This window comes from Phaenicophaeus curvirostris, chromosome 1, assembly GCF_032191515.1.
Source record: "Phaenicophaeus curvirostris isolate KB17595 chromosome 1, BPBGC_Pcur_1.0, whole genome shotgun sequence".
NCBI classification, from domain to species: Eukaryota; Metazoa; Chordata; class Aves; order Cuculiformes; family Cuculidae; genus Phaenicophaeus; species Phaenicophaeus curvirostris.
Genome location: NC_091392.1, coordinates 31,761,981 through 31,786,026, shown reverse-complemented (window position 1 = coordinate 31,786,026; position 24,046 = coordinate 31,761,981). Strand labels below are relative to the sequence as shown.

Sequence of the window (24,046 nt, the reverse complement as noted above, 5' to 3'; positions counted from 1 at the left end):
TCTGGGTATTGAAAGGCTGCAGTAAGGTGTCTTTGGAGTTGAGTCTTCTCCAAGCTGAACAACTGCAAGCCTGTCCTCATATCAGAGGGATAGAGCGACCACCTCTCATTTTTTGTGGCCCTCCTATGGACCTGATCCTGCTCTAACAGGTTCACATGTTGTTCTGAGGGCTCCAGAACTGGACACCCTACTCGTGGTAGGGGCTCACCAAAGTGCTGTAGAGGGGCAGAATTGTCTCCTTTGACCTGCTGGCCACATCTGTTTTGATGCAGCCCAGGACATGGTGGGCTTTCTGGACTGTGAGCACACATTGCTGCCTCATGTCCAATTTTCCATCTACACATGCAGAATTTGAGAATATAATCTGTATTTGCATTAGTAAATAAAATAGAGCAGGCACAGTCTGGCACTTGTGGCTCATGTCTTTATGGTGAAGCTGTCTCCCCCTTCCCCCCTCTAACAAAGTATTTGCATCTAGATGGCTGACTGGGAATGGCCTTTGGTCATGGTCCCCCCAGCCATGCCTGGCACTGTGTCAGAGCATGTTGGCTGGTACAAGCCAAAATGGTGCTATGAAACATGATAGCACTCAAACTGTATGAAGTATTCCAGACTGTAATTGAGCCTTTTCAAACCTGTTGTCATTTACTGTTTCACTTACCTGTCCTGTTTAATTTAATGATATAGACACCACCAGTTAGGTGATCTTGACAGCCAGTGGAAGAGACTGACACCTCCAGAGGGCAATTGGTGCTGAGGAGAAATGGGATGAATTGTCCTTTGGAGGTGCACATTTCTTTTCACGGACTCTATAGGTAGCCCAGGCTATTAGATACCAAGATCTGGACAGCAAAAGCTGAGGTTAATCTTTCAATCAGTTACTGCAATGAGTATAGTGTGTCAGATTGGGAGTGACAGTGCTGGATTTTTAAGCCTGATTCTGACATTAGGCAGTTACGCGAAGAGGCTCATGGGAGCCTGCTACACTGCCAAGCCCTGGGCATTGAACTTCAGCCCAGCATTTAAATATTGGGCAGTGCAGCTTTGTATCTCATTTTATGACATTCTCAACACTTCAGGAGTTTCAGCAAAACTGACTCTTCCATGTTTTCCTTAAATGTTTAGTTCAGGGAAGAGCATTTAGTAAGGAGTGTTGTAGAATTTTTTTTAATCAATATTGCTTTGACTTTGGCTCTTCATGTGAGCCAAAAGAGAACAAAAATAACAACCCCTGACCTTCTGCCCTAGCTCCATAGTTTCTTTGAGGACATTCAGACAACTTGTTCTGTTTTGTCATGTGTGAAGGTCAGTGCTGGTAGCGTAAGGAATGGCAATGCATGCAAACTATCACTATATTTTCTATTAGCTATAATGGGTTAAAAGAAATAACAATCTTCCAAGGCACATAAATTGGCCAGTGTGTTTGATATGTATTTCAGCTACAGACAAGCTATTCATCACAAAATTCAGTCTAGCTACCAAAGCATACATTTTAGATCAATAGGAGCTTCCTGTGGAGAATTGTTTGGAGCTGGGAAGCAGAGACCACTTTCTTTTCTATTCCTGACGCAACTTTAAACCTGTCTGAGAAGGTATGTGCAAGAGATGATTAAATTCTCTCTCTTTTGCAGAGACAAATGCATTCTGTGGTGATAGGCACCGATACAAACTGGGAAGAGATTAAGCATCCCTACTGACCCTATAAAGTATTGCTTTAGACCATGAACTTGGCTTAAGTAGTACAAAGATGAGTTCATTTGTTTTAAGTGAATTGTGGAAGGACTGCCAATGTCTTAGTAGCTGAGACAATTTCTACTTGGTCAGCAGATCTTTTTATGGTAACTTTTTTATTACTCAGTGTATTAACATTGAGGCATCACTTCCAATAGCTACATGATATACGTACTTTCTAAAATAGAGCCAGTGAATTTTTAACAAACTAGCTGATTTTAATTTTTTAAGGCCAGAAGTGATATTTGTACCAGTATCTGGCACAGTAATAGATCCATCATCAAAGACTGATCTCCAGGAAGAAATTGTTCTTGTGTCATCACTGTCCTCCTCCCACTGACATTGCAGATACTTATAGACCTAATCCTAAACTGTTTAAATCTATCCCAACAGATTTCAGTGGAGGTCAAAGTCTGAGCCATTATGCTCATATCTGCATGCTGTGATTTTCTGTTCACTTGTCTTTTTTTTGATGAAACAAAACAGTTTGATTTTTGTGGTGTTGTAGCCAAATCCACACTCCAACACAAGTATTTTAAGTAACTGTGGGAAGCACAGAGTTGTATTGAATAAGCTCACACTTCTCTTGCTAACAAGGCTGGAGAGAGAGCATATACAGGGGTTATGTAACTTGAAGGGTTTTTGAAAGAAATAATTAAAATAGAGATATTAACTTGGCAGACCTTATAACATGGATGGGTTTCTGATGCAATGATCTGTCTTGTTAGCTTACAGAAACTTTTATTTTTTTAATTAGAATTATGTGGATTCCCTGTTTTGGTCTTTGTAATGTCTTTCCTTCAAAGTTACACGCTCTGGCAAGCTCGAGCACTTGTAGTGTCCTGATGCAGAGAAAAGAAGCTGTGAATGCGTACCTGCTTCATGTTGACACAGAAATTGACCATCAGCAAGAGTGCAAATCTTTTATCTAGAAACTTAAGAGGTATTGATTAAGCTTCCTCTGAAATTCATCATTTGTCTAGGTGGATTGAAGCATTACAGACTTAAGGCTGAGCTGCACAAGGTTTCATCTTTTTACAAAATTGCCACCTTTCTTCTGGGCCCAAGGAACGGCACCATCTTGCCTTAGGTGGTGTGCATTGTTGACAGCATGGAACACCAACCCTCATCTCATTTGCCTGAGTGCCAAAGGAGCTTCTCCTACATAGAGAAGAGACTACAGCTGGAATGATTTAGTGATGGGATTAGTGAGTGCTGACTGAACAGGCCATCTTATCCTTGCAGTAAGTTAGAGGAAGGGGCAGTCTGGAAACTGCAGAGCAGCTCCAGAAGGCTGCAGAGGACCTGGCATGGTCTCAAAACTGTGGGACAGCCAGAAGGCTTGGGGCAACAGAGAATTGGTACTGGAGAAGAGGCAGTTTTCAGCAGTGAAGCAATGATTAGTCATTTGTCATAGCTTTAACAAGACTTGCATGCATTAGAATACAAAGGAGAAGCAACATTCTGGCTAATGCAAAATATTAGTTGTTTTGATTAATATTTATGTGGCTTTAAAAAAAGATATGACTTCAAATAAAGCATAAATTCTGTTAATTTTCTATTCTTTATATGAAAAATTAGCTAAATTAGTCTAATTCAGGAAATAATCCAGTGCAGACTATATTCCAGATTTCTTCTAGTACTGTTCTAGAGTCATGTTAGTTATAACTTTCTGTAGTCAGTGTGCAGAACTTCTGAATTCTAGTTACCATTTAGCAGAACAGCATCCATTCACTCTTTCTGGATTTTCTGTGCTGAAATTATTCACATCATCCTCATTTCTCAGGCTTCTGAATTGAATACAATGATAGTATCACATTATAATGACAGATAAAAAGCATTATGTACATGTTTGTACTACCACAATGAATTACACTGTACTTTAGTGCCCATTTGTATCATTTATTACTACAGCAATTCTGTGTCTTCAAAAGAAAGGTAATATTTATGTTCATCTAGAAATAGGACACAATTTTTTCTGAAGAAATATTTTCAAAAGGAAAAAAATTATCCTTTGGTTCATGAATGTCAATAAAATTGGTGAAGCTATTTTATATTTTCAAAGCTGTAGTGGAAAAACATTACTGATACATGTATTATTTCTGAATCCAGCACAGATCATCCATTTTGAGTCTCACAGAATAGTTGAGGTCAGAAGGTACCCCTCGAGGTCATGTGGTCCTATCCCCCTGGCTCAAGCAGGGCTACCTAGAGACAGTTGCCCAGACTGTGTCCAAAAGGCTTTAGAGTATCTACACAGATAGAGACTCCACAACATCAGTGGGCAACTTATGCCAGTGCTTGGTCACCCTCAGGACAAAAAAAAAAAAAAGGCTTTCCTGTGTTCAAATAGAAATTCATGTGTTTTAATTCATGCCTGTTGCATCCTGTCACGTGGCTTCGGTGAGAAGAATGTCTCCTTTTTCATTCCCTTCCCTCAGGTGTTTTCACATACTGGGAAGATCTCCTCAGAGCTTTCTGCTCTCTGGGAAACAAAATCTCAGAAGCTAAGCATGGAGATACTCTAATAATGTTTTGGGGCCTGCCTGGGCTGAACTCAAAGCCAGCTGAAGGCAGTGGTAGGATGGTGGATAAGAAACTGGTTGAGAATTCCAGAAATAGACACAATAGTCCAGCTGAGGTCTCACAAGAGAGAGGCAGAATCACCTCGCTTGACCTGTTGGCCACACTTTTAATGCAGCCCGACATACAGTTGGCTCATGTTGGGCTTCTCATCAGCAAGTACCCCTGAGTCCTTCTCTCCAGGGCTGCTCTTAATCACTTCATCCCCCATCGTGTACTGAAATTGGGGATTGCCCTGGCCCAGGTGCAGGCCCTTGCACTTGGCCTTGTTGAACCTCCTGAGGTTCTCATAAGCCCACTTCTCCAGCCTGTCCAGGTCTCTCTGGATAACATCCCATCCTTACGGTGTGTCATCTGCGAACTTACTGAGGGTGCTCTCAATGTCGCTGTCTGTATCATTGATGAAGCTATTACACAGTATAGGTCCCAGTATGGACCCGGGAGACACCACTTGGTACAGATCTCCACATGGGCTTCAAGCCATTGGCCAGTACTCTCTGAGAACAACAGCTATGGATCTGTTGGAATGGGTCCAGAGGAGGACTACAAGGATGATCAGGGGGCTGGAGCACCTTCCCTATGAGGACAGGCTGAGAGACTTGGGGTTCTTCAGCCTAGAGAAGAGAAGGCTCGGAGGAGATCTTATAGTGACCTTTTAGTATCTGAAGGGGGCCTGCAAGAAAGCTGGAGAGGGTCCATTCACAAAGACTTGTAGTGATAGGACTAGGGGCAGTGGGTGTAATCTGCAGAGGGGCAGATTTAGAGTAGGCATTAGGAAGAATTTCTTCACCGTGAGAGTGGTGAGACACTGGAACAGGTTGCCAAGGAAAGTTGTGGCTACCTGGAGGTGTTCAAGGCCAGGTTGGATGGGGCCTTGGGCAGCTCCAGTGGGAGGTGTCCCTGCCCATGTCAGAGGGGGTTAGAACTAGGTGATTTTTGAGGTCCCTTCGAACCCAAACTATTCTACGATACTATGACATCTCTAGGCTTTGGTAGGCAGGTCTCACCCTTGACCCTAGCTGCTCAGCCTCTGCTATACTTTCCATGGTAAAGTCATAGAAATTTTCAAACTACTCTTATAGTATAGAAACGTTTGTTTTTTTCTGCTATATATCAAATGGCAAAATTGTCGGGGTTTTTTTTTGTGGAGAGCTTGTAGTCTCCGATGACCTTTGTTCTTTGTAAGCTGGGCAGTACACCCCCAACAGAAGGGAAAAACTGGGTCTTTTCACTTGCAGTTATGTTCTGAGTGGTTCTGTGTAAATTAAAATACAGCTTACAGTAACTGGACATCTCAGAATATTTTGCTTCTACTTTTTCCTTTCCTGTTTCCCCACATCCTTTGAAATTCACTATTTCACATTAGCAGAGGAGGACTGAGGGAGCTGGTGTATTGTGCCTCAGTCAGACTTTTCATGCATCAAAGCACAGCTCCCTCCTAGGCGAGTGGCTCTTTAGCTATTCTGGACTCCATGCATTATGGAACTCCACTGGAAGAGTCTAGATCTGGAGGCAATGTACCAGTAGATGAGGAGAATTCTAGTTAATGGTAAATTCATCTAGTTTCAGTCTTGCTGTGTGCCTGAGGAATGAATTACGAAATAGAATTTGCTTAAGAAAATCCTTATTCATTAAAATACATTATACTGATTGTATAGCAAATCTTCACTAAAGAGGAAATTGGAAACATAATATTGCTAACTTTATTGGTAGAGAATTAGAAATATTTTTTGCATAGGAAATTTTGCTGCAGGCTGTGCTCTGCTCTCCCCTGCTTCTCTTGTAACCTATTTTGTTAAGACTTTCTGGGAAAAGAACCTATTCTTTCCATTTCTTTTTCATTCTCATTGAGGAGTTCACAAAAATATAAAATATCTGCAGTGTATTATTGTTTTGGTGTATTTCTAGTGCAATTAAAATATGAGCATACGTTAGACATGAATATTTTGGCTTTTAGACAGCTATGAGTGGACAGATTGGCAATTTAAGTCACTAAGTCACTATCCTGAGTTTAATAATGCTGATTTAATCAGAATTTGCTTGGTTAGGTGGCTATGAAATAATAACAACAACAACAATAATAATATTCTGCTTTTGTTTATAATCACCTAGGGTATGTGCGTGCTCACATGGTTATGTGTTGATTTCATTGTGTTTATCACTGGTGATGTGCTGATGTCCTGCACCTGCATCATTGGAGTCGAGGGTGGATGGGGGTTGTGTATGTGTTTGGCTTTTTTTAAGGGGCTGGGGTACGTTTTTTTGTTTGTTTTGGTTTGGGTTTTTATGGTGTGTAGGTTTTTCTATTTTTTCTCGTTGTCTCATGACCATGAGCACATTGCCAAATCAGCAGCTTCTAACTGATCTATTTTCTGCCTGGAGCTTTACCGTTGTAGATCTTGCAAATTTCTGTAGTACAAGTAACAGTGATCCTTAATGGCCATGCGTTCTGAAAAGAGCAGAGCCTTTGCTTTTGCTGAAAAACCCGAAGTTGCATTTTTTTGGACAAGGTCATGGAAAAGTAACGAGCTAAAGGCAGAGAGGACTTCATGGAGCTGTATGGAGAAAAATCAACCGACCAACCAACCGAATGAGATGCATGGATTGTTGAGACCTGTGTAGTTTTCAAAGATCAGTTTGCAATCGACATAAAAGATTGTCATATTGACAAGGGTCAAAGCCCGATCTGGGTGGAAAGCCAGCCTAGGGGGAGTCACTGGTAGGAGCCATGGGAGCATAAAGAAGTTATATGTACAGTTTTCTGACAGTATCTCTATCATGTAGAAAAAATGGGAAGGTTGAAAAGCTGAAACTCAATAAGTAAATACTAAAAAAACCCCACCGTAAACACATCAACAATGTGATCTTATTTCCCTGGCAGTCTAAGGAAATGATGGTAAAGCGAGTGAAGTTGATTCAGTGAGATTAATATAAAATGATGTATGCTGTTGTTCTGGTTTAAGCTAAAGTAGAATCAGTTTTTTAACTTTTCAGCTAAGTGTTGTCTGAGTAACTTCGTTTTCTGAAAGTTAACTGCATGATTCAGACAGTCTTTCTCTCTAGAAGTGATAACATGCAGAAAGGTTATTGCTTATACTTATTCTAATGGAAATGAAGGCCATCCTCGAGCTGGTGGAATGCTGCAAGTGAAAGGAAAAGAAAAGCATCGCACCTGCAGGGAGGAGCGGACAGGACAGGTGACCCCAAACTGACCAACAGGGTATTCCATCCCATATACCTCATACTTTGTATAAAACTGAAGTAGCGTGAGGGTTACTCTCATCTTTGATAGCAGATGTCCAGTGAGGACCTTGTCTGTATTTTTTTATCCCGGATCTGTGCGTTCCTGAATCCATTTGCTGAGTCAAGTGTAGGACCTCGCCCCCACCCTGTGCCTGCTCTGCAGCATCAGTGGTGGCTGATAGTCATTGGAGGGAGAGCATTTAATATATTTGCATATACTTTATTATTTTCTTGTTAATAGTATTTTCTTCTTTGTTATTATTCTAATACTATTTCAATTAACTCTGCTTCAGTTTTAGTTTCCAACCCAAGTGTCTCTCAATTTCCCTTTTGTGGGGAGAAGAGAACTGGGACCAACTGCTCACATTTTAGCTGCCAGTCAAGCTGGGCTAGGGCTAAACCGTGACAACTGTTATCCTTTATTGGTCGTTTTGCAAAGATAAGGGTTTGTAACAGTGGTTTTCAGTCTTTTGGACTGCAAAAATTTATTTATTTTTTTTTTTAGTGGAAACGTGTGTTGAATAAAAACTCCTACTGTTTGGTTTACTTCTCTCAGCTGTCACTTGCAGCTATCTAAACTGTGATGTATAGACCTCCAGGCTTGTTATTGATCACTGTTTCTACATCTGTCAGCTCATAAAATATTTGGCTTCAAATAATGGCCACTTTGTCCCATGTGAGACACAACTTTGAAACTGAAATCTCAGCAGATATGGTGTAACAATTGTCTTTTTATACTTTCCTCATCTGTTCCTTTCAAAACAATCATGGCATTCTTATTTGAAGAGTTTCTGCTCTTTGCTTTCTTCACTGTACTGGGCGCAGCACTGCATCTACAGTGAATCTCATGTACTTGTATCACTGTTCTGGGTCTTTAGCAACACAGAACGTGTATTTACTGACTTTTTGCCTGTTTTGAGAGGATTTTATTTGGTACCTGTTTCCACTAAGAAGGCTCTGCCCATTTGTTTGGGAAGGTAGTTGGCCATCCTAAGCCTTCCTGTATGGAAGAGCTGACTACTATTTTTTCTTACTACTTGTTGAAATTATTTCTGTAACCTTGAGTCCTGTGAAAAATTAATGGAAGTAACGACGCTGTTATAGGGCTAGCAAACACATTAAAAATTCTCTCCTTGGCTTCTGCTGTACTCTGAAAACTGGTCTGTGTGTACCTTGCAAGAGTCTTTCATCATCTGGGAAGCTATTTACCAGTACAGTTTAAAGCAAGTCCCCATCATGCTTCATTCTTGCTGACAATTGATCATGGAAAGCAAGAGCCCTGTCCTTCGTTCTTTCCAATAAAATTCTGTGTTTTGAAGCTTAGCTGCTTCTAAAGGTATGTGGACAGATATCAAGGTCTGTTAAAAAAACCCCAAAACCAACAAACAATAAAATCCTAAGGTAGTTGTTGAAATAAAATATCCTCTGGAACACAAGAAACTCTCCCTTGGAGAATGACAGCCCTTTGCATTTTTGCACCCCGCTTGCTCCCCCTCCCTAAAAGAAAAAGCTTGAAGGTCATATTGCAAAACAAACTGGATGCTTCTGTTTAGAGTGTGGCTCTTAGCAGAACATGGGCAACTTGGAAATAGGTGAAGGGAGCAATTTTAAGTATCTGTAGTTGTTATCGCTACTAATTATTTTTCTTAATGTACTTTTAAAACCCTGCTGTTATGAGAAGACATCAGTCTAGTTACTGTACACAGAAACTAGTGTGCTCTGTACTGCAGGATTTGACAGTATAAGTGTAAGAGAAGAGATAAGACACTGGATATAGAGTCACAGATGGGGAGAGAGTAAGGGAAAACTAAAATGAGTCATTGTCTTGTCAGGCTTCTCTCTCAGGTGTGTCTCTCTGCTTCTGGCTAAATGCTCGTGAGCTCTCTGACCTGGAGCTGTTGGCACTGTGGGCTGTGCCTTGTTTTCATAGTGTAGTATTGTGTCCTGCAGGAAAACTACTGAATTACTAATATTTATTCAAGATTTGAGGGCATTTCTTTTTCCCTTTCTCTCAATGTATTTGGCTGTTAGAACAACAGAGTTGGGGAGCAGAGGAGAAACTAATTGGATTTTTCCTTCTAATTCAGTATTGTAATAATGTTAGGTTATGTCTTCAGAGCAGATTTCTAGCACTATGATTATTTGCTCACATTTCTAATGGAAGTATTCACTGTGTGTTGAGGTGTTGTGACCACAAGTGAATTCATTTTCCCAGTCCCAATAGTTCACTCTAACAAAACCAGATTCTTCCCCTGGAATGATAGTACTTGTTCTTGCCAGGGCAGCACCCCAAATGTCTTATGATGATCAAACCTGTCAGGTAAGTCCACTATTCTTTTATAATTCTACTAAATGTCCGTACTAGATTTCTGCAGCTAACAAAAACAAGACAAACAAGACCTCTGCTAATAATATATTAAAAATTAATTTAAGAATTTGTCATTCAAACTGGTATTTTTCTTTCAGGTTTTCAAGAGCTTGAAAAAAATGAAAAACACTTGAGAACAGAGTTCATAAAATTCATTAGGCATTTTGTCTTAACACTATTTAACACATTCCAATAATTTCGGAGACTCTTGGTAATGAAATAGATTACATTTAAAGATGTACCTTTTCTGTGCTATTGGAATTGCAGAGTTGTACTTTGCCTTATGCAATTTTGAACTAATAGGCAATAATTAAAAAATTAAATCTGGTTTTTAACTTTACTTTCTGATTCTTGGTTTCTGTACAAAGGAAAAAGTGAGTTGGCTGATGTATCGGTGAGATGGAAGTGTATTTGCTCTCCTAGAAACTGGCATACACTACAGACCCATATAGACAAACACACCTGGTTACACAAGCACATGAAATCTGAGTCTAATGTCAAGAAAGGTCCCCGTGAAGTCACGAGGAGCATTGATATAAATAATTTTTTTTGGGGTGGGGGGGATTATCAGTGACTCTAAGGCTTTCCCTCACTCATGTAGTTCTCTAAACAAAAAGGAATAGTCCCAATGACAGTTGCTATGGACTCCAGATTACTGTTTTTCTGTGACTGGGTTGGAGCATCAACAGATGCGCTATGGAGAAATTAGCTATGACAAAGCAGAATCTCTGAACATCTGCTCCAGCTACTTCTACATTTTTAATTATTTCAAAACCTGATCTGACTTTAGACATAAAACACTCTGTTGTTTGGAAATGCACAATGGATAATAGTAACATCCAGCAGACTGGAAAAACAAGGGTGTGATGTTAGGTGTGCATAATTTCTATAATATTTAAAGTTGTATTTTGAAAATTTGACTATGGGTAGCATCGGATTTTGTTTTAGATTAGTTTTTGATTAAATGGTATTTGATAATGAATGTTAAGACTGAGTGTAGAACGAATTTGAAAGTCTGATTTGCATAACTGGCTCTAATCAAGGGTTCGACATTTTTTTTTACCCTGCTGTCTGTGTTGGAAACCTTTTGCTCAACTGATACTAAGGACGTTAAGTAGAGGTCTCTGGAGTGTTTGTGATTAGGCCAACTAATCCTGTCGTTCTGGTTGAAGTGAGGGAGGAAGTTGATGGGTTTCAGAAGAGGGATGGGAGGATGAGCAGATTTGCCTTTTATTGAATATGCTCACGTGACCTGTGTCCACAAGTCTATGGAAAGCAGCCATCTCGTTAATCATGTGCAAAAATGTGTCTTTGAAAGTTATCATAATTAGTCCATGCTATTTTTTCATGGCAAATCTCAGCAAAAATGTGGGTAGTATCCCCAAATGCTTTATTTCTTCCCTGTTTGAAGTCTGTGGAGCAGAGTAACAGCCTGTATAAGGGCTGTTGCAGGAGTAGGTGTCCTCCCTTGTCACATCCATGGGTAGTCTTAACTTACAATGTGGCAATGGAGAACACAGCCTGCTTTTTATATAGTAAGCTAATGCTAATGGGTGATAACTGCTTACCTCTCATAGATTTAAAGTAGTGACTCAAAAGTGCAGGTCTTTAGCAGATCTTAATTTTTTTTTTAAATACTCAACACTGAGTCCTAATCAATCACTTGGATTTAATCTTGTGTATGGATCCCTGTGACCTGAGCCTTTTGTATGGATGTATCTGCACGTTTAAACATGTCGTGAAATATAAGGTGGTGCAAGGAGGTGTCTATTCATTTTTCTGCGCTGCACCATTTTTCTCTTAAAGTTTTTAGAAAAGCACCTTTTAAAATTAGCTTAGTACTCTAGCTGAGAGAAGGTGGAACTGAAGCAGAAATTTCCCTGTTATTAGTAGCTGTCAGCATTTGATAAAGAATCTATTTGCATCTTCACAAAGATACACCTATGTCAGTACTATTGCGAATAGCTTACACAAGACGTCCATCAGATAATGTCTAATCCCACTTTTATGAGGATTAGGCCTGCATGTAAAGGTTGCATTGGAGTACTTTTAGCCTTGCAGGCTGTTGTGCTATTTATAAACCTTTAATATAATTATAATACAGTGGTCATATAATTATTATTAACCTTAATTGCTTTTTTTCTCTTGACATCCTCTAAGGCTTTTGTCTTGACATTTGGTTTTATTGTTTAACATTTTGAAAGTTGTTTGAGTATCAGGTGGCCAATGTGGTTAATTTGACATAAAATAGATGGGCATTTTGATCACATTAGACACGCTCATGTTTTCAAAATCCTGTGTCTAGTGTCCAAAGTATTCCAGTCTGTTTGACAAGCAGAATATGGTCCATTTATCTAAAGCCAAAGTTGTGTATGTTTGTCAGTAGGAATATTTTGGCTGCCACATTTAACCAAGCTAACGTTGCTGTTTGGGTAGCAGTAATGCCATTTTTAAGAGAAGACTTGAAACACATTATCCAGATTTGATCTGTGCTTAACTGAAACAGCCACATGCTTACTCCGTGCTATGTGATGTCCATTGACTTTGATTGGGTACAAGCTTTTGCACGGATTCTCTGTCCTGCAGTCTACTTTAAAAGTCTTCATCTGTCAGGCCTGTTTTCCTCAGTTGAGTGGCTGTTAACAGAATTTTTAGTCACATTTTTACATGCTTTTTGAGTGTTCAGATTGCCTTTTTTGGTCTTTAATGATACTTCAAGGAACCCTCGTTCTAGGACTCAGGCTAATTCTACAGAATAGTTCCCAGCAAGAACACATGGGATGAATAATTATGTCATTTCCCCCTAGTAGTTGATGGAAATATAGGAAACATGAGAAGCAGGCAGAATAATTTATAATTTTAGGTTGATTCCTTTCCAATGTGACTAAACAGCCTGTTAGTTTTGTTGGAGGTGGCTCACACTGCGGATGCTCTTTAATGATCTTAAAAAGGCAATGACTTTGTGTCTTCGGTGTAATAGAGACATATAGTTTATTCAGATAAGAAATAAGATACGAATAGTAATTTATTCCTTATCAATAGGAAATGTCTTCTTTTTTTTTTTTTTTTTTTTTTTTCATTTAGGGAATCTGAAGCATTTACATGTAGCTCCCCAACAGTGATTGACTGGAAAAATTAGCAATATCTTTTCAAGCTTGAAATCTGGAGTAATTTTGAACTGTTAAGGGAGGCAGCATGAACGAAGCAAGGCTCCAATCTTACTGACTGTAGTAACAGAAGTAGTTGTGCTCTCAACAAAATGAGCAAAGAAGAAACATTGCCAAATTCCCTGCAAAGATAAATGAGAAAGGGATGAACGCAATACTTGACTTTGGTAATGGTGTGGCAACTGAGAGAGAGAAATTCGTGAAAGGTGACCACTATGCCTGGGTGTGTTTCTAAGGATAAAGCTACACAGAGGTTTTGCACTATGCAAGCTTGCAAATGGGATTAATGGGACTTACACAATGCCTAAGCCTTGCTCTCTGAACAGTGGAAAAAGTAATCAAATAACTTCAAGTAACATCTGCCGTTCATTGGACAGTTACGAATACAAGAAAATAAAGTGGTTTGAGGAGTTCACCAATGTCCTCAAGTTTCTGCTTTCGCTTGGTAATAATTCTCAATCAAAATCAGCTTAGATACCATCGTGAAGTGTATGTGCATTCCTCAGGGGAAGGCATACACTGGATAGTGAAGGCGATAAATAACAAGTGAGAAAATATACTAAATGACGTCCTGTGGACTCAGTGAATGGAAGGTAGTGGTTAGCTGGGTCGTGGATTTTACATGAACATTTTAAGAAATGCAGAAGGAAAGTGTCATTTGGAGGCCAGTGGGAATAAAACAAAAAATAGTTGTGGAAGAAGTGATGTTTGATTAACTTGATAATTCATTGAGTGAATACAAAAGCTAGTGGACACCTGAAAGATTCCTTTTGCTGGATGAATATGGAGAAGATGCCTTGTTATCACAATGTACTGCAGGCAGTAGTTGTATCATTGCTACACCTGCATAAATTAGTGGTGGGGATAGAAGCAGACCTTGCTAATAATTTTTTAGATGCTGTACTGATACCTATCAAAGTAATGTTTGATCACCTTCTGTATACAAATATATGCAAGAGTGGTCAAACTTTTTAGTAGGTTTTGTAAATTCCTGCTTCATCTTCTTAGAAAAATGTTCTTTGAATAATATACGTTGGTTTAGGTACCGAGGGGTATATGGAAACTTGATGGCATGAGGAAATGGTTGATGTAATTCAGCTGTAGATGAAATTCTACACAGGCAATAACTATCAAGATCTGGAACAACTAATCATCCGGAAATTTCTTCACTGTGGCTTAGTCTATCAAATGAAAGGTCTTAGGGAAATGAAACATGATACATTTCCCCAGAGATACCAATCACAAACTAATCACAGAATCCTGGAAAGCAGAAATTTAATCTTCACTGGACTTTCCAATTACACAGTTCTAGTCCAGATGTTCATGCTGCTGAAACATCTTTATTTCTGAAGGGAAATAAAGACATGAAACACCACCATCATGGGATGTGTACTGGCTGTGACAGTTGCTGGCAGGAGAAATATTCTGTTCCACGCTGCCTGGGATGTGGATCTTGCTGTCTGTTTAGCCTGGAGAAGAGGAGGGTAAGGGGAGACCTTATTGCTCTGTACAACTACCTGAAAGGAGGTTATGGAGAGGAGGGTGCTGGCCTCTTCTCCCAAGTGACAGGGGACAGGACAAGAGGGAATGGCCTCAAGCTCCACCAGGGGAGGTTTAGACTGGAGATTAGGAAAAAATTTTTCACAGAAATGGTCATTGGGCACTGGAACAGGCTGCCCAGGGAGGTGGTTGAGTCACCTTCCCTGAAGGTGTTTAAGGGACGGGTGGACGAGGTGCTAAGGAGCATGATGTTTGATAGGAATGGTTGGACTCGATGATCTGGTGGGTCTCTTCCAACCTGGTTATTCTATGATTCTATGAAAGTGGGGCAGAAGAAAGTTAGCTTTGTCTTACTAGAAATCTTTCCAAGCGTGCTCAGTGCTCACCTAACCAGAAAACTTAAAAGTTTTTAGAATCCTTCAGGTAGCGTGATGAAAATTTGCCCTTTTTCTGTGTGGCAGGATGTCTCCTCTACAGGCAGCAGGAGAAGAGCTGGCTGACATGAGAACAGGAAGAGACAAACATTTGTGGGAGGTTTGGAGAAGAAAAGACTGTGTGCACTGGCAAACTTAGATAACAGTGGGTTTAGTGATGGTCTATCTCGTTAAATAAACATGGAGCCTGTGATACAGGTGTAGATGAAGTGCCCATGTAGTTTTGTAAGCTCATTTGTCTAGTTCAGCATAGCTAGGATGAGAAAAGCTAAGTGACAGTGCTCTGAATTAGAGTTACAGAGTGTATCTTAGTTCTTGTTGCTTTTTTTTGGGAACTGTTCAGCTATGGTGGAATCCTCCAGGTTTTAGAGATCAGTAGTAGGATAGCAATAAACCAGCTGAAGTTGGTTTTGATGTTTTCAAGAATAAATGTCCCTTTTGAACATAGTCAGTGAGAGCAGTAGTCCATAGGAAGACATACTTTGGCTTGTACTCAGAGTATTCACATTAACAGTTTTTCAGTTTAGTTTCAATTTAGTTTTTCAATTGGGTATTTATTGTTTCCATGTTTTTATCTTTAATTAAACCTAGTTTAGTCCCTCTGTTTAGGCATGTCCCTGATACCTGGGGGTTTGTAACCTTGCTGACAAAGCCACGGCAAAATCTAATAGTTGGAAATGTTTATTTAGGGGAATTCAATGAATGAGATGTAGTTTTCTTATCTGTATGAGTAGGTGTTGTGGTGACTTATGAAGGTGTGGAGGTGGGGTAGTCATCACTGCTTGAAATTTCTGGGACCCACACAAGCAAGTATCTTGAAACAGGCACCCTGCTGCCACTTCTCTAGTCTTTGTGAAACAGTCTTTGAGCATGTGAAGGGGCAAGGGCTGTCAGGGCAGAGTGATCTCTCACAGCCCCAGAATTTTTAAGTTTTTCTTATTTGCAAGACTTTATGTAGAAGAGTTGATTGTCATGTGGAAACTAAGTGTCTGTGATACTGCATTATGATAATTTCATATGGCTAGACTTCAGAGGGCTTTTGGTGGAATCAAGAAGTGACATCCTGATTTCACACTAGGCTGGGTGTGGCCTTCTGTTTTTTTCCTGTGTACATTATTTTCTAAGTTTCTCTGAAGAATCAGAGGCTTGTAATTGTTGAGAAGGAGAAGAGTGGACTGTGATCCATGATAATATCCATTATATGGATGTATGGATGCTTTTTTTGAAGATGCCTGGTTGATCTTATTCACATGTTCAGAGTATTTTGGCTTCAGGAGAGTGCTTTCTTCCGAGACGGAATGACACTGATCTTGATGTCTTTTGCCTTTTACGGTGAACAGGCACAGTCTGCCTCTTGGAAACATGAGGATCAGTCTTTTGCTATTGTGTGGTCCTCAGGCATTACTGTATTTAATCTTTTCCCATTACATGTAGTTCTTTGAAGCTTGAAATGTGTGGGGCAAAGGAAAGGACTTAGTACGTGAGTATTTCAGTTTAGTTTCATGGCCTGTAATATACAGATGGTGATATATATGACTGGATGATTGCCTTTTCCTGTCTGGATTCAAGATCTGCCAGTCCCCAGTAAAAATTTATATGGATGTTTTTCACATACTTCCTTCTAGAAGAGCTTGTTTTCTGGGAATGAAAAGAGGCATGTATTGAGCTTTTTTTGACTCTTTGTGACCTTTCTTTGTGGATGTTGCACAAACATTCTTCTTCTGCTAGCCCCAGGATGCTCCCCTGCACTCTCTCCTGTGGCTCTTTTCTGTACTTCTTTTATTAAGTCTGATTGCAAATTCTGCGATTCATGGGATTTGGGATGTTGCAACATGCTGTGATATTACTTCTTGAAAGTGCTGTGAAGGTGTACATCACACAAGATGCTTTATAAGATACTGTAACTTATATTTTGGAGTTTCAAAAAAACCTCTCATCTCTATGATCATTGCTTCTTCTCCAAGTTTAGTTCTGAGAGTTGACTTTTTACAAGCTGACAAAGTAATAAGATTTTAAAATCAAGGAGCTGTAAATTATAAAAGTAAAGGACAGTTGAAAGTAACAGCAGTAATAATGATTAATATGGGTCATGCAATAAAAACTCTTGTACTTTTTAGACGTTTTAAAATTGTCTACAAACTGTAGTCTATTCAAATGGAAAAATCTCTGACTCAATTGTAGTATAATTGATTTACATCTCTGAATTAATGATTAGCTAATTAGTCCTCTAATATGTAATCTAGAACTTGAAAGTGGTGACTGAATCATCTTGTTATTTCATGATTATGCTTACTTGATGAGCCTTGACTGTGTCCTAAGCAACAGAGACAGACGTCCAGTTTTCCACACCTAGCAGTAACATTACAGTAGCCTTTTATAGTTTACATAACACAATTGCAGTAATAGACTCACTTAAAAAAAAAAAAAAGAAAAAAAGGAAGGCAGTTTTCTGTGAAGATATTTTATGTAACTCTTAAATACCAGATAAAAACTTTACTGAGCAATCTATTATGATCTCTGTCAGGACGCTGCCATAAAACCTGGTGCTATCAGGGCGTAGCAGTGCCACTGGGTCAGGTTGTGGTATAACAAACACTGACCCTGGGGGTTCATTCTGTCATTTGATTAGAGAAATAGGATCAGAGACTTGATCCTATTTCTGTTGGGAAGAAAAAAAGTCACTGAAGGTCAGTTCTTATACACTAAAATTCATGTATTGTAATATACTTCGGCAGTAAAGGTAAATAGCTAGATAATTAAGATACATGAATACCTGTGTGGGGTGATTAAACATCAAAGGACTGCGATAACAAATAAATATGTAGCTTCTGTGATCACCCTCTGTCATACAAAACTCCTCTTCAAGAAATTCATTATGTATTAGAGTCACTTGCACTGCTCTCACAGCTGTTTTCCTTTCGCCCCAGAGCTGTGTTGCAGGCAGTCATATCTTCCTTGATGTGACCTGAAACATGTTTCTTCTGACCTCTTCAGTAGCCATCAGTGCTCCGTATCACTTTTGCATCATTAACCTTCATTTGCCTTCTACTTATGTGTGCTTTTCTGGTTCGGTTTTTTTTTTCCCCGTCTGATTACTTATCTTATGATATCCAGACTCCTACAGGTGGGTTTAGAATATTCTTGTAGCTGATTCAGTCTTTTCATTTTGAAATGCAGTTATCTTTTAGAAAATATATCAGTTCTATAAGTAGAGTAATAACACTTTTTTCCAAAATCTCTGCTTTTTTTTTTTTTATTTTCTCCTGAAGCGGTGTGTGTATTTGAAGGCAGAACCTACTTTGAAGGACAAAGAGAAACTGTGTATTCAAGCTCAGGGGACTGTGTACTGTTTGAGTGCAAGGTAAGAATGCTGCTGATGGAAAAAAGTATTTCTTGCATGTTAGAAATATCAAAGTCCCACTGAAAGAAATTGTTGAAATACGGACAGGTCTACCTTAGGAAGTGGCAACAGAAAAGGCATTTAAGGATTTCTTTGTTTATTTTGTCTTGCTGACTTCCACATCAAATTTTGCAAATAAATTTACTTTTCATAGCTGCAAGCTTTGATTGTGCTGCTTGACAATCAAGCTTCATTCTTTCCTCCTGAAGTATCATTTACATCATCAGTAATAAAAAACCCAGCAGACTACCTTATGTTTCCATGTGCAATATTATTGTCCAAAATTATATGCTTAGGTACGAGAGATGCACAAATGTGATGAAGACATAATTTGGAATTCAGGATAATTCTTAGAGGAGAAGATAGATGAAAAAGAAGAAAAAAAGCTGGCACATCAGGTGTCTCGTATTTCTAGCAATGGAAATGGGTAGGGTAGTTTTATTTGTAACCAGAACATGCCTGATGCTGAATCAGTCTTGTCCTGCTACATGAACAGAGTTGCTCTTCAGGGCACAAATGCACTTCAAGGGGAAAATATACTCCAGGGACAGCTGTGGGTTGAGAATTACAGAAAGTGCTGTAGTGGATCCAGTGTTGCCTCTCTGAGGTAGACAGAGGAGGAATTCACTCTGGTTAGAGAGCTTCATGCTCTGGGGTGGGGATGAAAACCTGAGTGCATGTTTCTGCGGTAAAGAAAGAGAGGAGAGAAGCTTCTCTGCCCACGCTGCAGCTATCTAGCAGGCCAGTTTCTGGAAATCTCAAAACATCTTCATATAGTTGTGAAAAAGTGTGAAAGTGTGTTTTACGAAGTAGAACTGGGGACAGTTGTCTTACTGCTATTTTTTTTTTTGTTTTAATCTTTGTGAGCTTAATTCCTGGAGTGGGTATTTTGAAAGCATGGTCAGTTAGGAAGTCATACATGGGCACTATTTTATTACTCCTAGAGTTCACATACAAGGACATAATTAATGGCTCCAGGTCAAGAGAGACTTAAGAATGGTACCAGTACTGATTTCATACCTGAAGGCTTATGATGTTATCAAGGCAGTGTAGGGAATTTCTTCTTTTTGTTTACATGTAGGTCTGAACAATTGTTTTGTATTTTGTTGGCTGCTGCAGTTGTCCCTGCTATAGGCACGCATTGTTCTGTTTGAATATTATAAAACAAGTGAATAAAAAGTTCTCCTCTAAAATAAAATTTGTAGAAGAATTATATGCAATCCAGACTACTGTAATGGATGTTATTCCTATCCAAAAGGAGTTTTTTCTTTATTTTGTGTGATTGATGAGTTTTGATTGTTCTGGTGTACAACACATCTCTGGCTGACTTGCTTTACTGTGTAACCAAGCTTTAATTGGCTTCTGCGTAAAGACTGCTTTAGGTGAAGTTTTAGCAGTAATTTTGGTATTCCAAATTGGCCATTGTGTTCACGTTTCTTTATATTTCATGCTTAAAGATTATTTTGAGTTAATTGCTAGACTCATAATAACAATGTGTGCAATTGCACATGCTTAATTTTGAGGCATTTTTCTTTCATGCAGAAATATGGGATCCTGAGTTCAGTGAGATCGAATTTTAACCAGGTTGTTGATTTTAAGGTAGATGCCTCTGAGGAACATGTTATTGTTTGCCTTATTTCTATCTTTGCCACATAATGACTAGAGCACTGCAAGACACATTAATTGGGGCCCAAGGGAGCCTAAAGCTGGTACATCTGTGTAGCTGGATTGCTAAGGCAGGTGTTTCATCTGGTCATACTGTAAGGTTTGAGTGTGGTGCCTGAAGCTACCATGTTGACATTGAACAAACATCCGATGCAAATTTAGCTAGAAACACTCACTTTCCTAATAGTGAATCAGTACTAATTTCCTTCAGCGTTACTACCGCAGTGCTGAGATCAGAGATGTTCCAAGTCTAATTTTACTTACTGTGTTGCTGTGTAACTAACAAGCTGCTTTAGAGTAATCATTATAAAGACCCTTGATTCTGGAATCTACTGTCTCAGTTTTTGAGAGATAATTGTTACTCTTTGAGGCATGATTTTAAGATAGACTTCTAAGGCAAGTTGCTTGACAGCTATGATGAGCTGTTGGAAGTTACCTGGAGTTTGGCATAGGCTGTTTCTTGTTTGTACATAATCCTGCTAAAACTCCACTAAGTTTGTCATTTACCTCTATTTCTTCTCTCAAAATATTAATTACTTACCTCAATTTAACAGGACCACAAAATGCAGCGTATTCCAAAAGAGAGTTGTACAGCTTTGAACTGCCCAGAATCTCAACAGATCCCCTTATCTCACAGTTGCTGCAAAATCTGTAAAGGTAAGGTAATAGCTGGATATAGCTCAGTCTAATTATCCATTCTTATAGTTTATATAGACTTCTTTTCTTATGATTTTGAATAGAATACTCCTACACATGATAATTATTATACATCTTGGGAAGCTGAATAGATAACATCTGCATCATGACATCTGAAAATTGTAAAATTTCTAATGGTGTTAATTCTGTGAAACGTTTACTGGCACTTGTGTTTTTCATTCTAGCCAAAAATGGGTGGTAAGTCAAAGAAATCATAGGCATAATGAGTGCTTTTTCTAGTCTTCACCCACTCTTCTGTCTAAATAAAATGAAATTGCAGAAATGTCTGTGTTCCCCAGCATCTTTCTGAGATGCTCTGAGGTATCTCTTTCAGAGAAGTGTTCATGCTAGTAATTGTTCAAAGACTGGAGCTAACTTGCTAACCTGAATGGATTTGTACTCTGCATCTAGAAGCGAAAGCTTTGGAGAATATTTTTGTATGCTATGTGCCTTTGTGTGTCACATCCACACTGATCCTTACCAAAGGGAAGAGGTGCACAAAGTACTCTGTCTTGAGCCCACTTTTTTGAGCTGGACCAATGCAGATATCTTCAAAGATACCTGGAATTGCATCTTCAGGTGGCTACATCTGTTTCTTCTATAGCTAAATAATGGTGAATTGATACCTAGCATGAAAGAAGATGTTAAGACTCTTGGGCTGATTTTAGGTGTATTCCAGTGAAAAGAAGAGTTCAGCTATACCTGTTTCTGTGCCGCTTAGTACAAACACAAAGGATATGATTAATAACATCAAGCAGAGAGAAAAAAAAGTAGAATAAAAACTTCAGAAGAGTTTATAAATCTTGACGTCTATCACAGTCAAAAAGGTTTTTTAATGATAATTTTCTATAAAATCTTCATGGTTTAGGGGAAAAAATTGTTTCTTATGCCTGGTATAGCTAGAAAATGTTTTGTGTCATATGAGTGTTTTTTGAAGATTTTAAGTCCTGCCTTAAACCATGTTAGCTTGGCCTTTCATGAGCTATGGATCTTATTCTTTAAATAAGAAGCAGATGATATATAAGTGTTAGGAACCTTACAAAAACCAAAAAAATCAGTAAAAAATCCTTTACCCTTTCTGGATAACATATATATTCTCAGTTATTTAATGCCAATGATACAAACCAATCCAGACCAGGAGATATTGCTTTGTCATTAACTTGGGCTTCAGTGAGGAAGACAAAAAGGCAAAGAGTAGGCGTCACCATGTCCAGAGGTCGCTCTTGACACACACACTTCTGCTGTCATCAATAAGTGTTGAAGACACTAATTCTAGTAGAAGGGTAGAACTTTTTACTTCTGTGTCCTATGTTAGACAATAGCAGGGTGGTAGCTAGAGTGAATTATAATGTTTAAGTAACATTATTTAAGCATATCTCTAGGTTACAGGGAGACAGTCCACAGCACAAAAGAAAGAGAAAAACACCTTCTCATATCATAGTAGGTCTGTGGCATTTGTTTGCAGGGTTTCATTCTAAAAAGCATTATGCTTTATGGGCTTTTCTGTTTCTTTTGTCTTGATTGTTTGGTTTGTGTTGCTTCGCACTGTTCCTGAACTGCCCAAGTGCAAAACACCTTTCTGACCTGACCTCTAAAACAGACTCACTTTCATTGTCCTTTTCGAAATGCTCATTTAATGTAGCTTCTGTGAAGTTAAGGCTAAAAGCGCTTTCATAGCAAAATATGAAGCAGAAGCTAAGTGTAGTGATAGAAGTATTATTTACTACAGTAGGTATTTGTTCATTATTTTGTAAGAAGCCTGTGTTGCAGCCTGATTCCAGCTTGCATTCTGGAACTGTTGCTGATACACCAGCCGTAGTCCCCGAGCCTGACCCACATCCCCCAGTTCTCCTTTGGGAGGTTTTGAGGGAGGATAATTGTTAATGGAAAACAGTGAAGTACTGCTGCTTGACCAGTTCTGATGTTTCAGTTAAGGAATGAAATTTTAAACAAATGGAGTTGTTGAAAAAACAATGAAAGAGACAAGCTTCACAAATTGATAGACAGATGTGGAAACTGTAGAAGCTTCGATTCAGTTATTACAACTGTGAGAGTTAAGCTAATTGCATCTTTACAAAATGGAAGTTTTAGCATTAAGATGGAGGTCCTTGCTGAGTTGAACTTATAACACTCTTGCAAAATATGATTTCATAAGCTGTTTTTCACTAACAAATGGATGAACAAGTAGTTTGGAGAAGAGAAATATTTTCTACTGGTACCCTTATGGTACAGTACAAGATGTGCTTAGGAATGTAGGCACTTATAAACAACAGATTGGGTAAGAAATTTAATATGTAAAAAGTAGCCTGATAACCGCCTTGTAAAAGTTTTGACAGGTTGTAAATTTGGGGAGAGAGTGGTCTTGCCTTGAAAGAAATGGTATGTAAACCTCATTTTTCGGCAAAGTTGAGCACTTTCCTTCTTGCCAGAAGGAGGCACTCTCGTGATTGCAATCATGAACAAATAGATGAATAATGGTGCTTCACAAGATGTGTACCTCAGTTTACCTATTTGAATAGTGAGCGTTTCTCACACAACCAACTTAAGTTCAGCATAATAAAGGATGATTTAATGGTGTTCAGCAACATGGCATCATTGAATTTCATGAGAGCAAACATTACTAATTTTAAAAAAAAAATCCTTAGAGCTGAAAGGCTCAATCTAAACGGTCCAGCCTGGAAAAGAACTTCCAAATCTCAAAAATCTGTAATTAAGATGCAGTGGAAAACAGTGACACTCAGGGAAAAATGGAAGGGAGAAAATAGGAAATAGGGATGGCTACAAAGTAAGATATTAAAAATAAGCTTCTCTGAAATGGAGAGGATGATGAAATCAGGGAAGAGTACCCAGACAGTGGAACTTGAAAGGAAGAGAAAAGGGGAAGAGAAGAGCAAAACAAGTCAATGTTAATCAAAGACTTTCTGTTTGATGTGGAAGGATTTTACAAATACACCTGGGAACAAGAAGTGCTAGGGAAAAAAGAGTAGTATTGCTAGTAAATGAGCTACTGACTATCTAAGCCATTGAGTTCTTTTATAAATGTCCAAACAACAAAAAAAAGAAAATAAAGAAAAAAATATAATTAAGTAGTGTCCTGTAAAAGCATTTGACAATGACAAGGAAACAGCATAGGGATTTAAGCAAGCCTTCTATACCACTGCCTTAGATCAATGCCATAACCCAAAATTGAATTGAAGACCTAGAGACAGTCTGTTCTTGTGGCCTTTGCTACTCCTTTCATCTGTTTCATGCTTGGTAC

At 38.9% G+C, this 24,046-nt stretch overlaps 1 protein-coding gene across 2 annotated transcripts in view; it reads left to right on the top strand.

The window, feature by feature from the left end:
* Positions 1-24,046, top strand: part of NELL2 (neural EGFL like 2) — a 147,338-nt gene that overhangs the window by 41,201 nt on the left and 82,091 nt on the right. For both annotated transcript variants that reach the window (XM_069851926.1, XM_069851917.1), the window contains exons 10-11: positions 18,296-18,387; positions 20,646-20,748. In XM_069851926.1, coding sequence (XP_069708027.1) covers positions 18,296-18,387; positions 20,646-20,748 — 195 coding nt within the window. The remainder of the gene's footprint in view (positions 1-18,295; positions 18,388-20,645; positions 20,749-24,046) is intronic.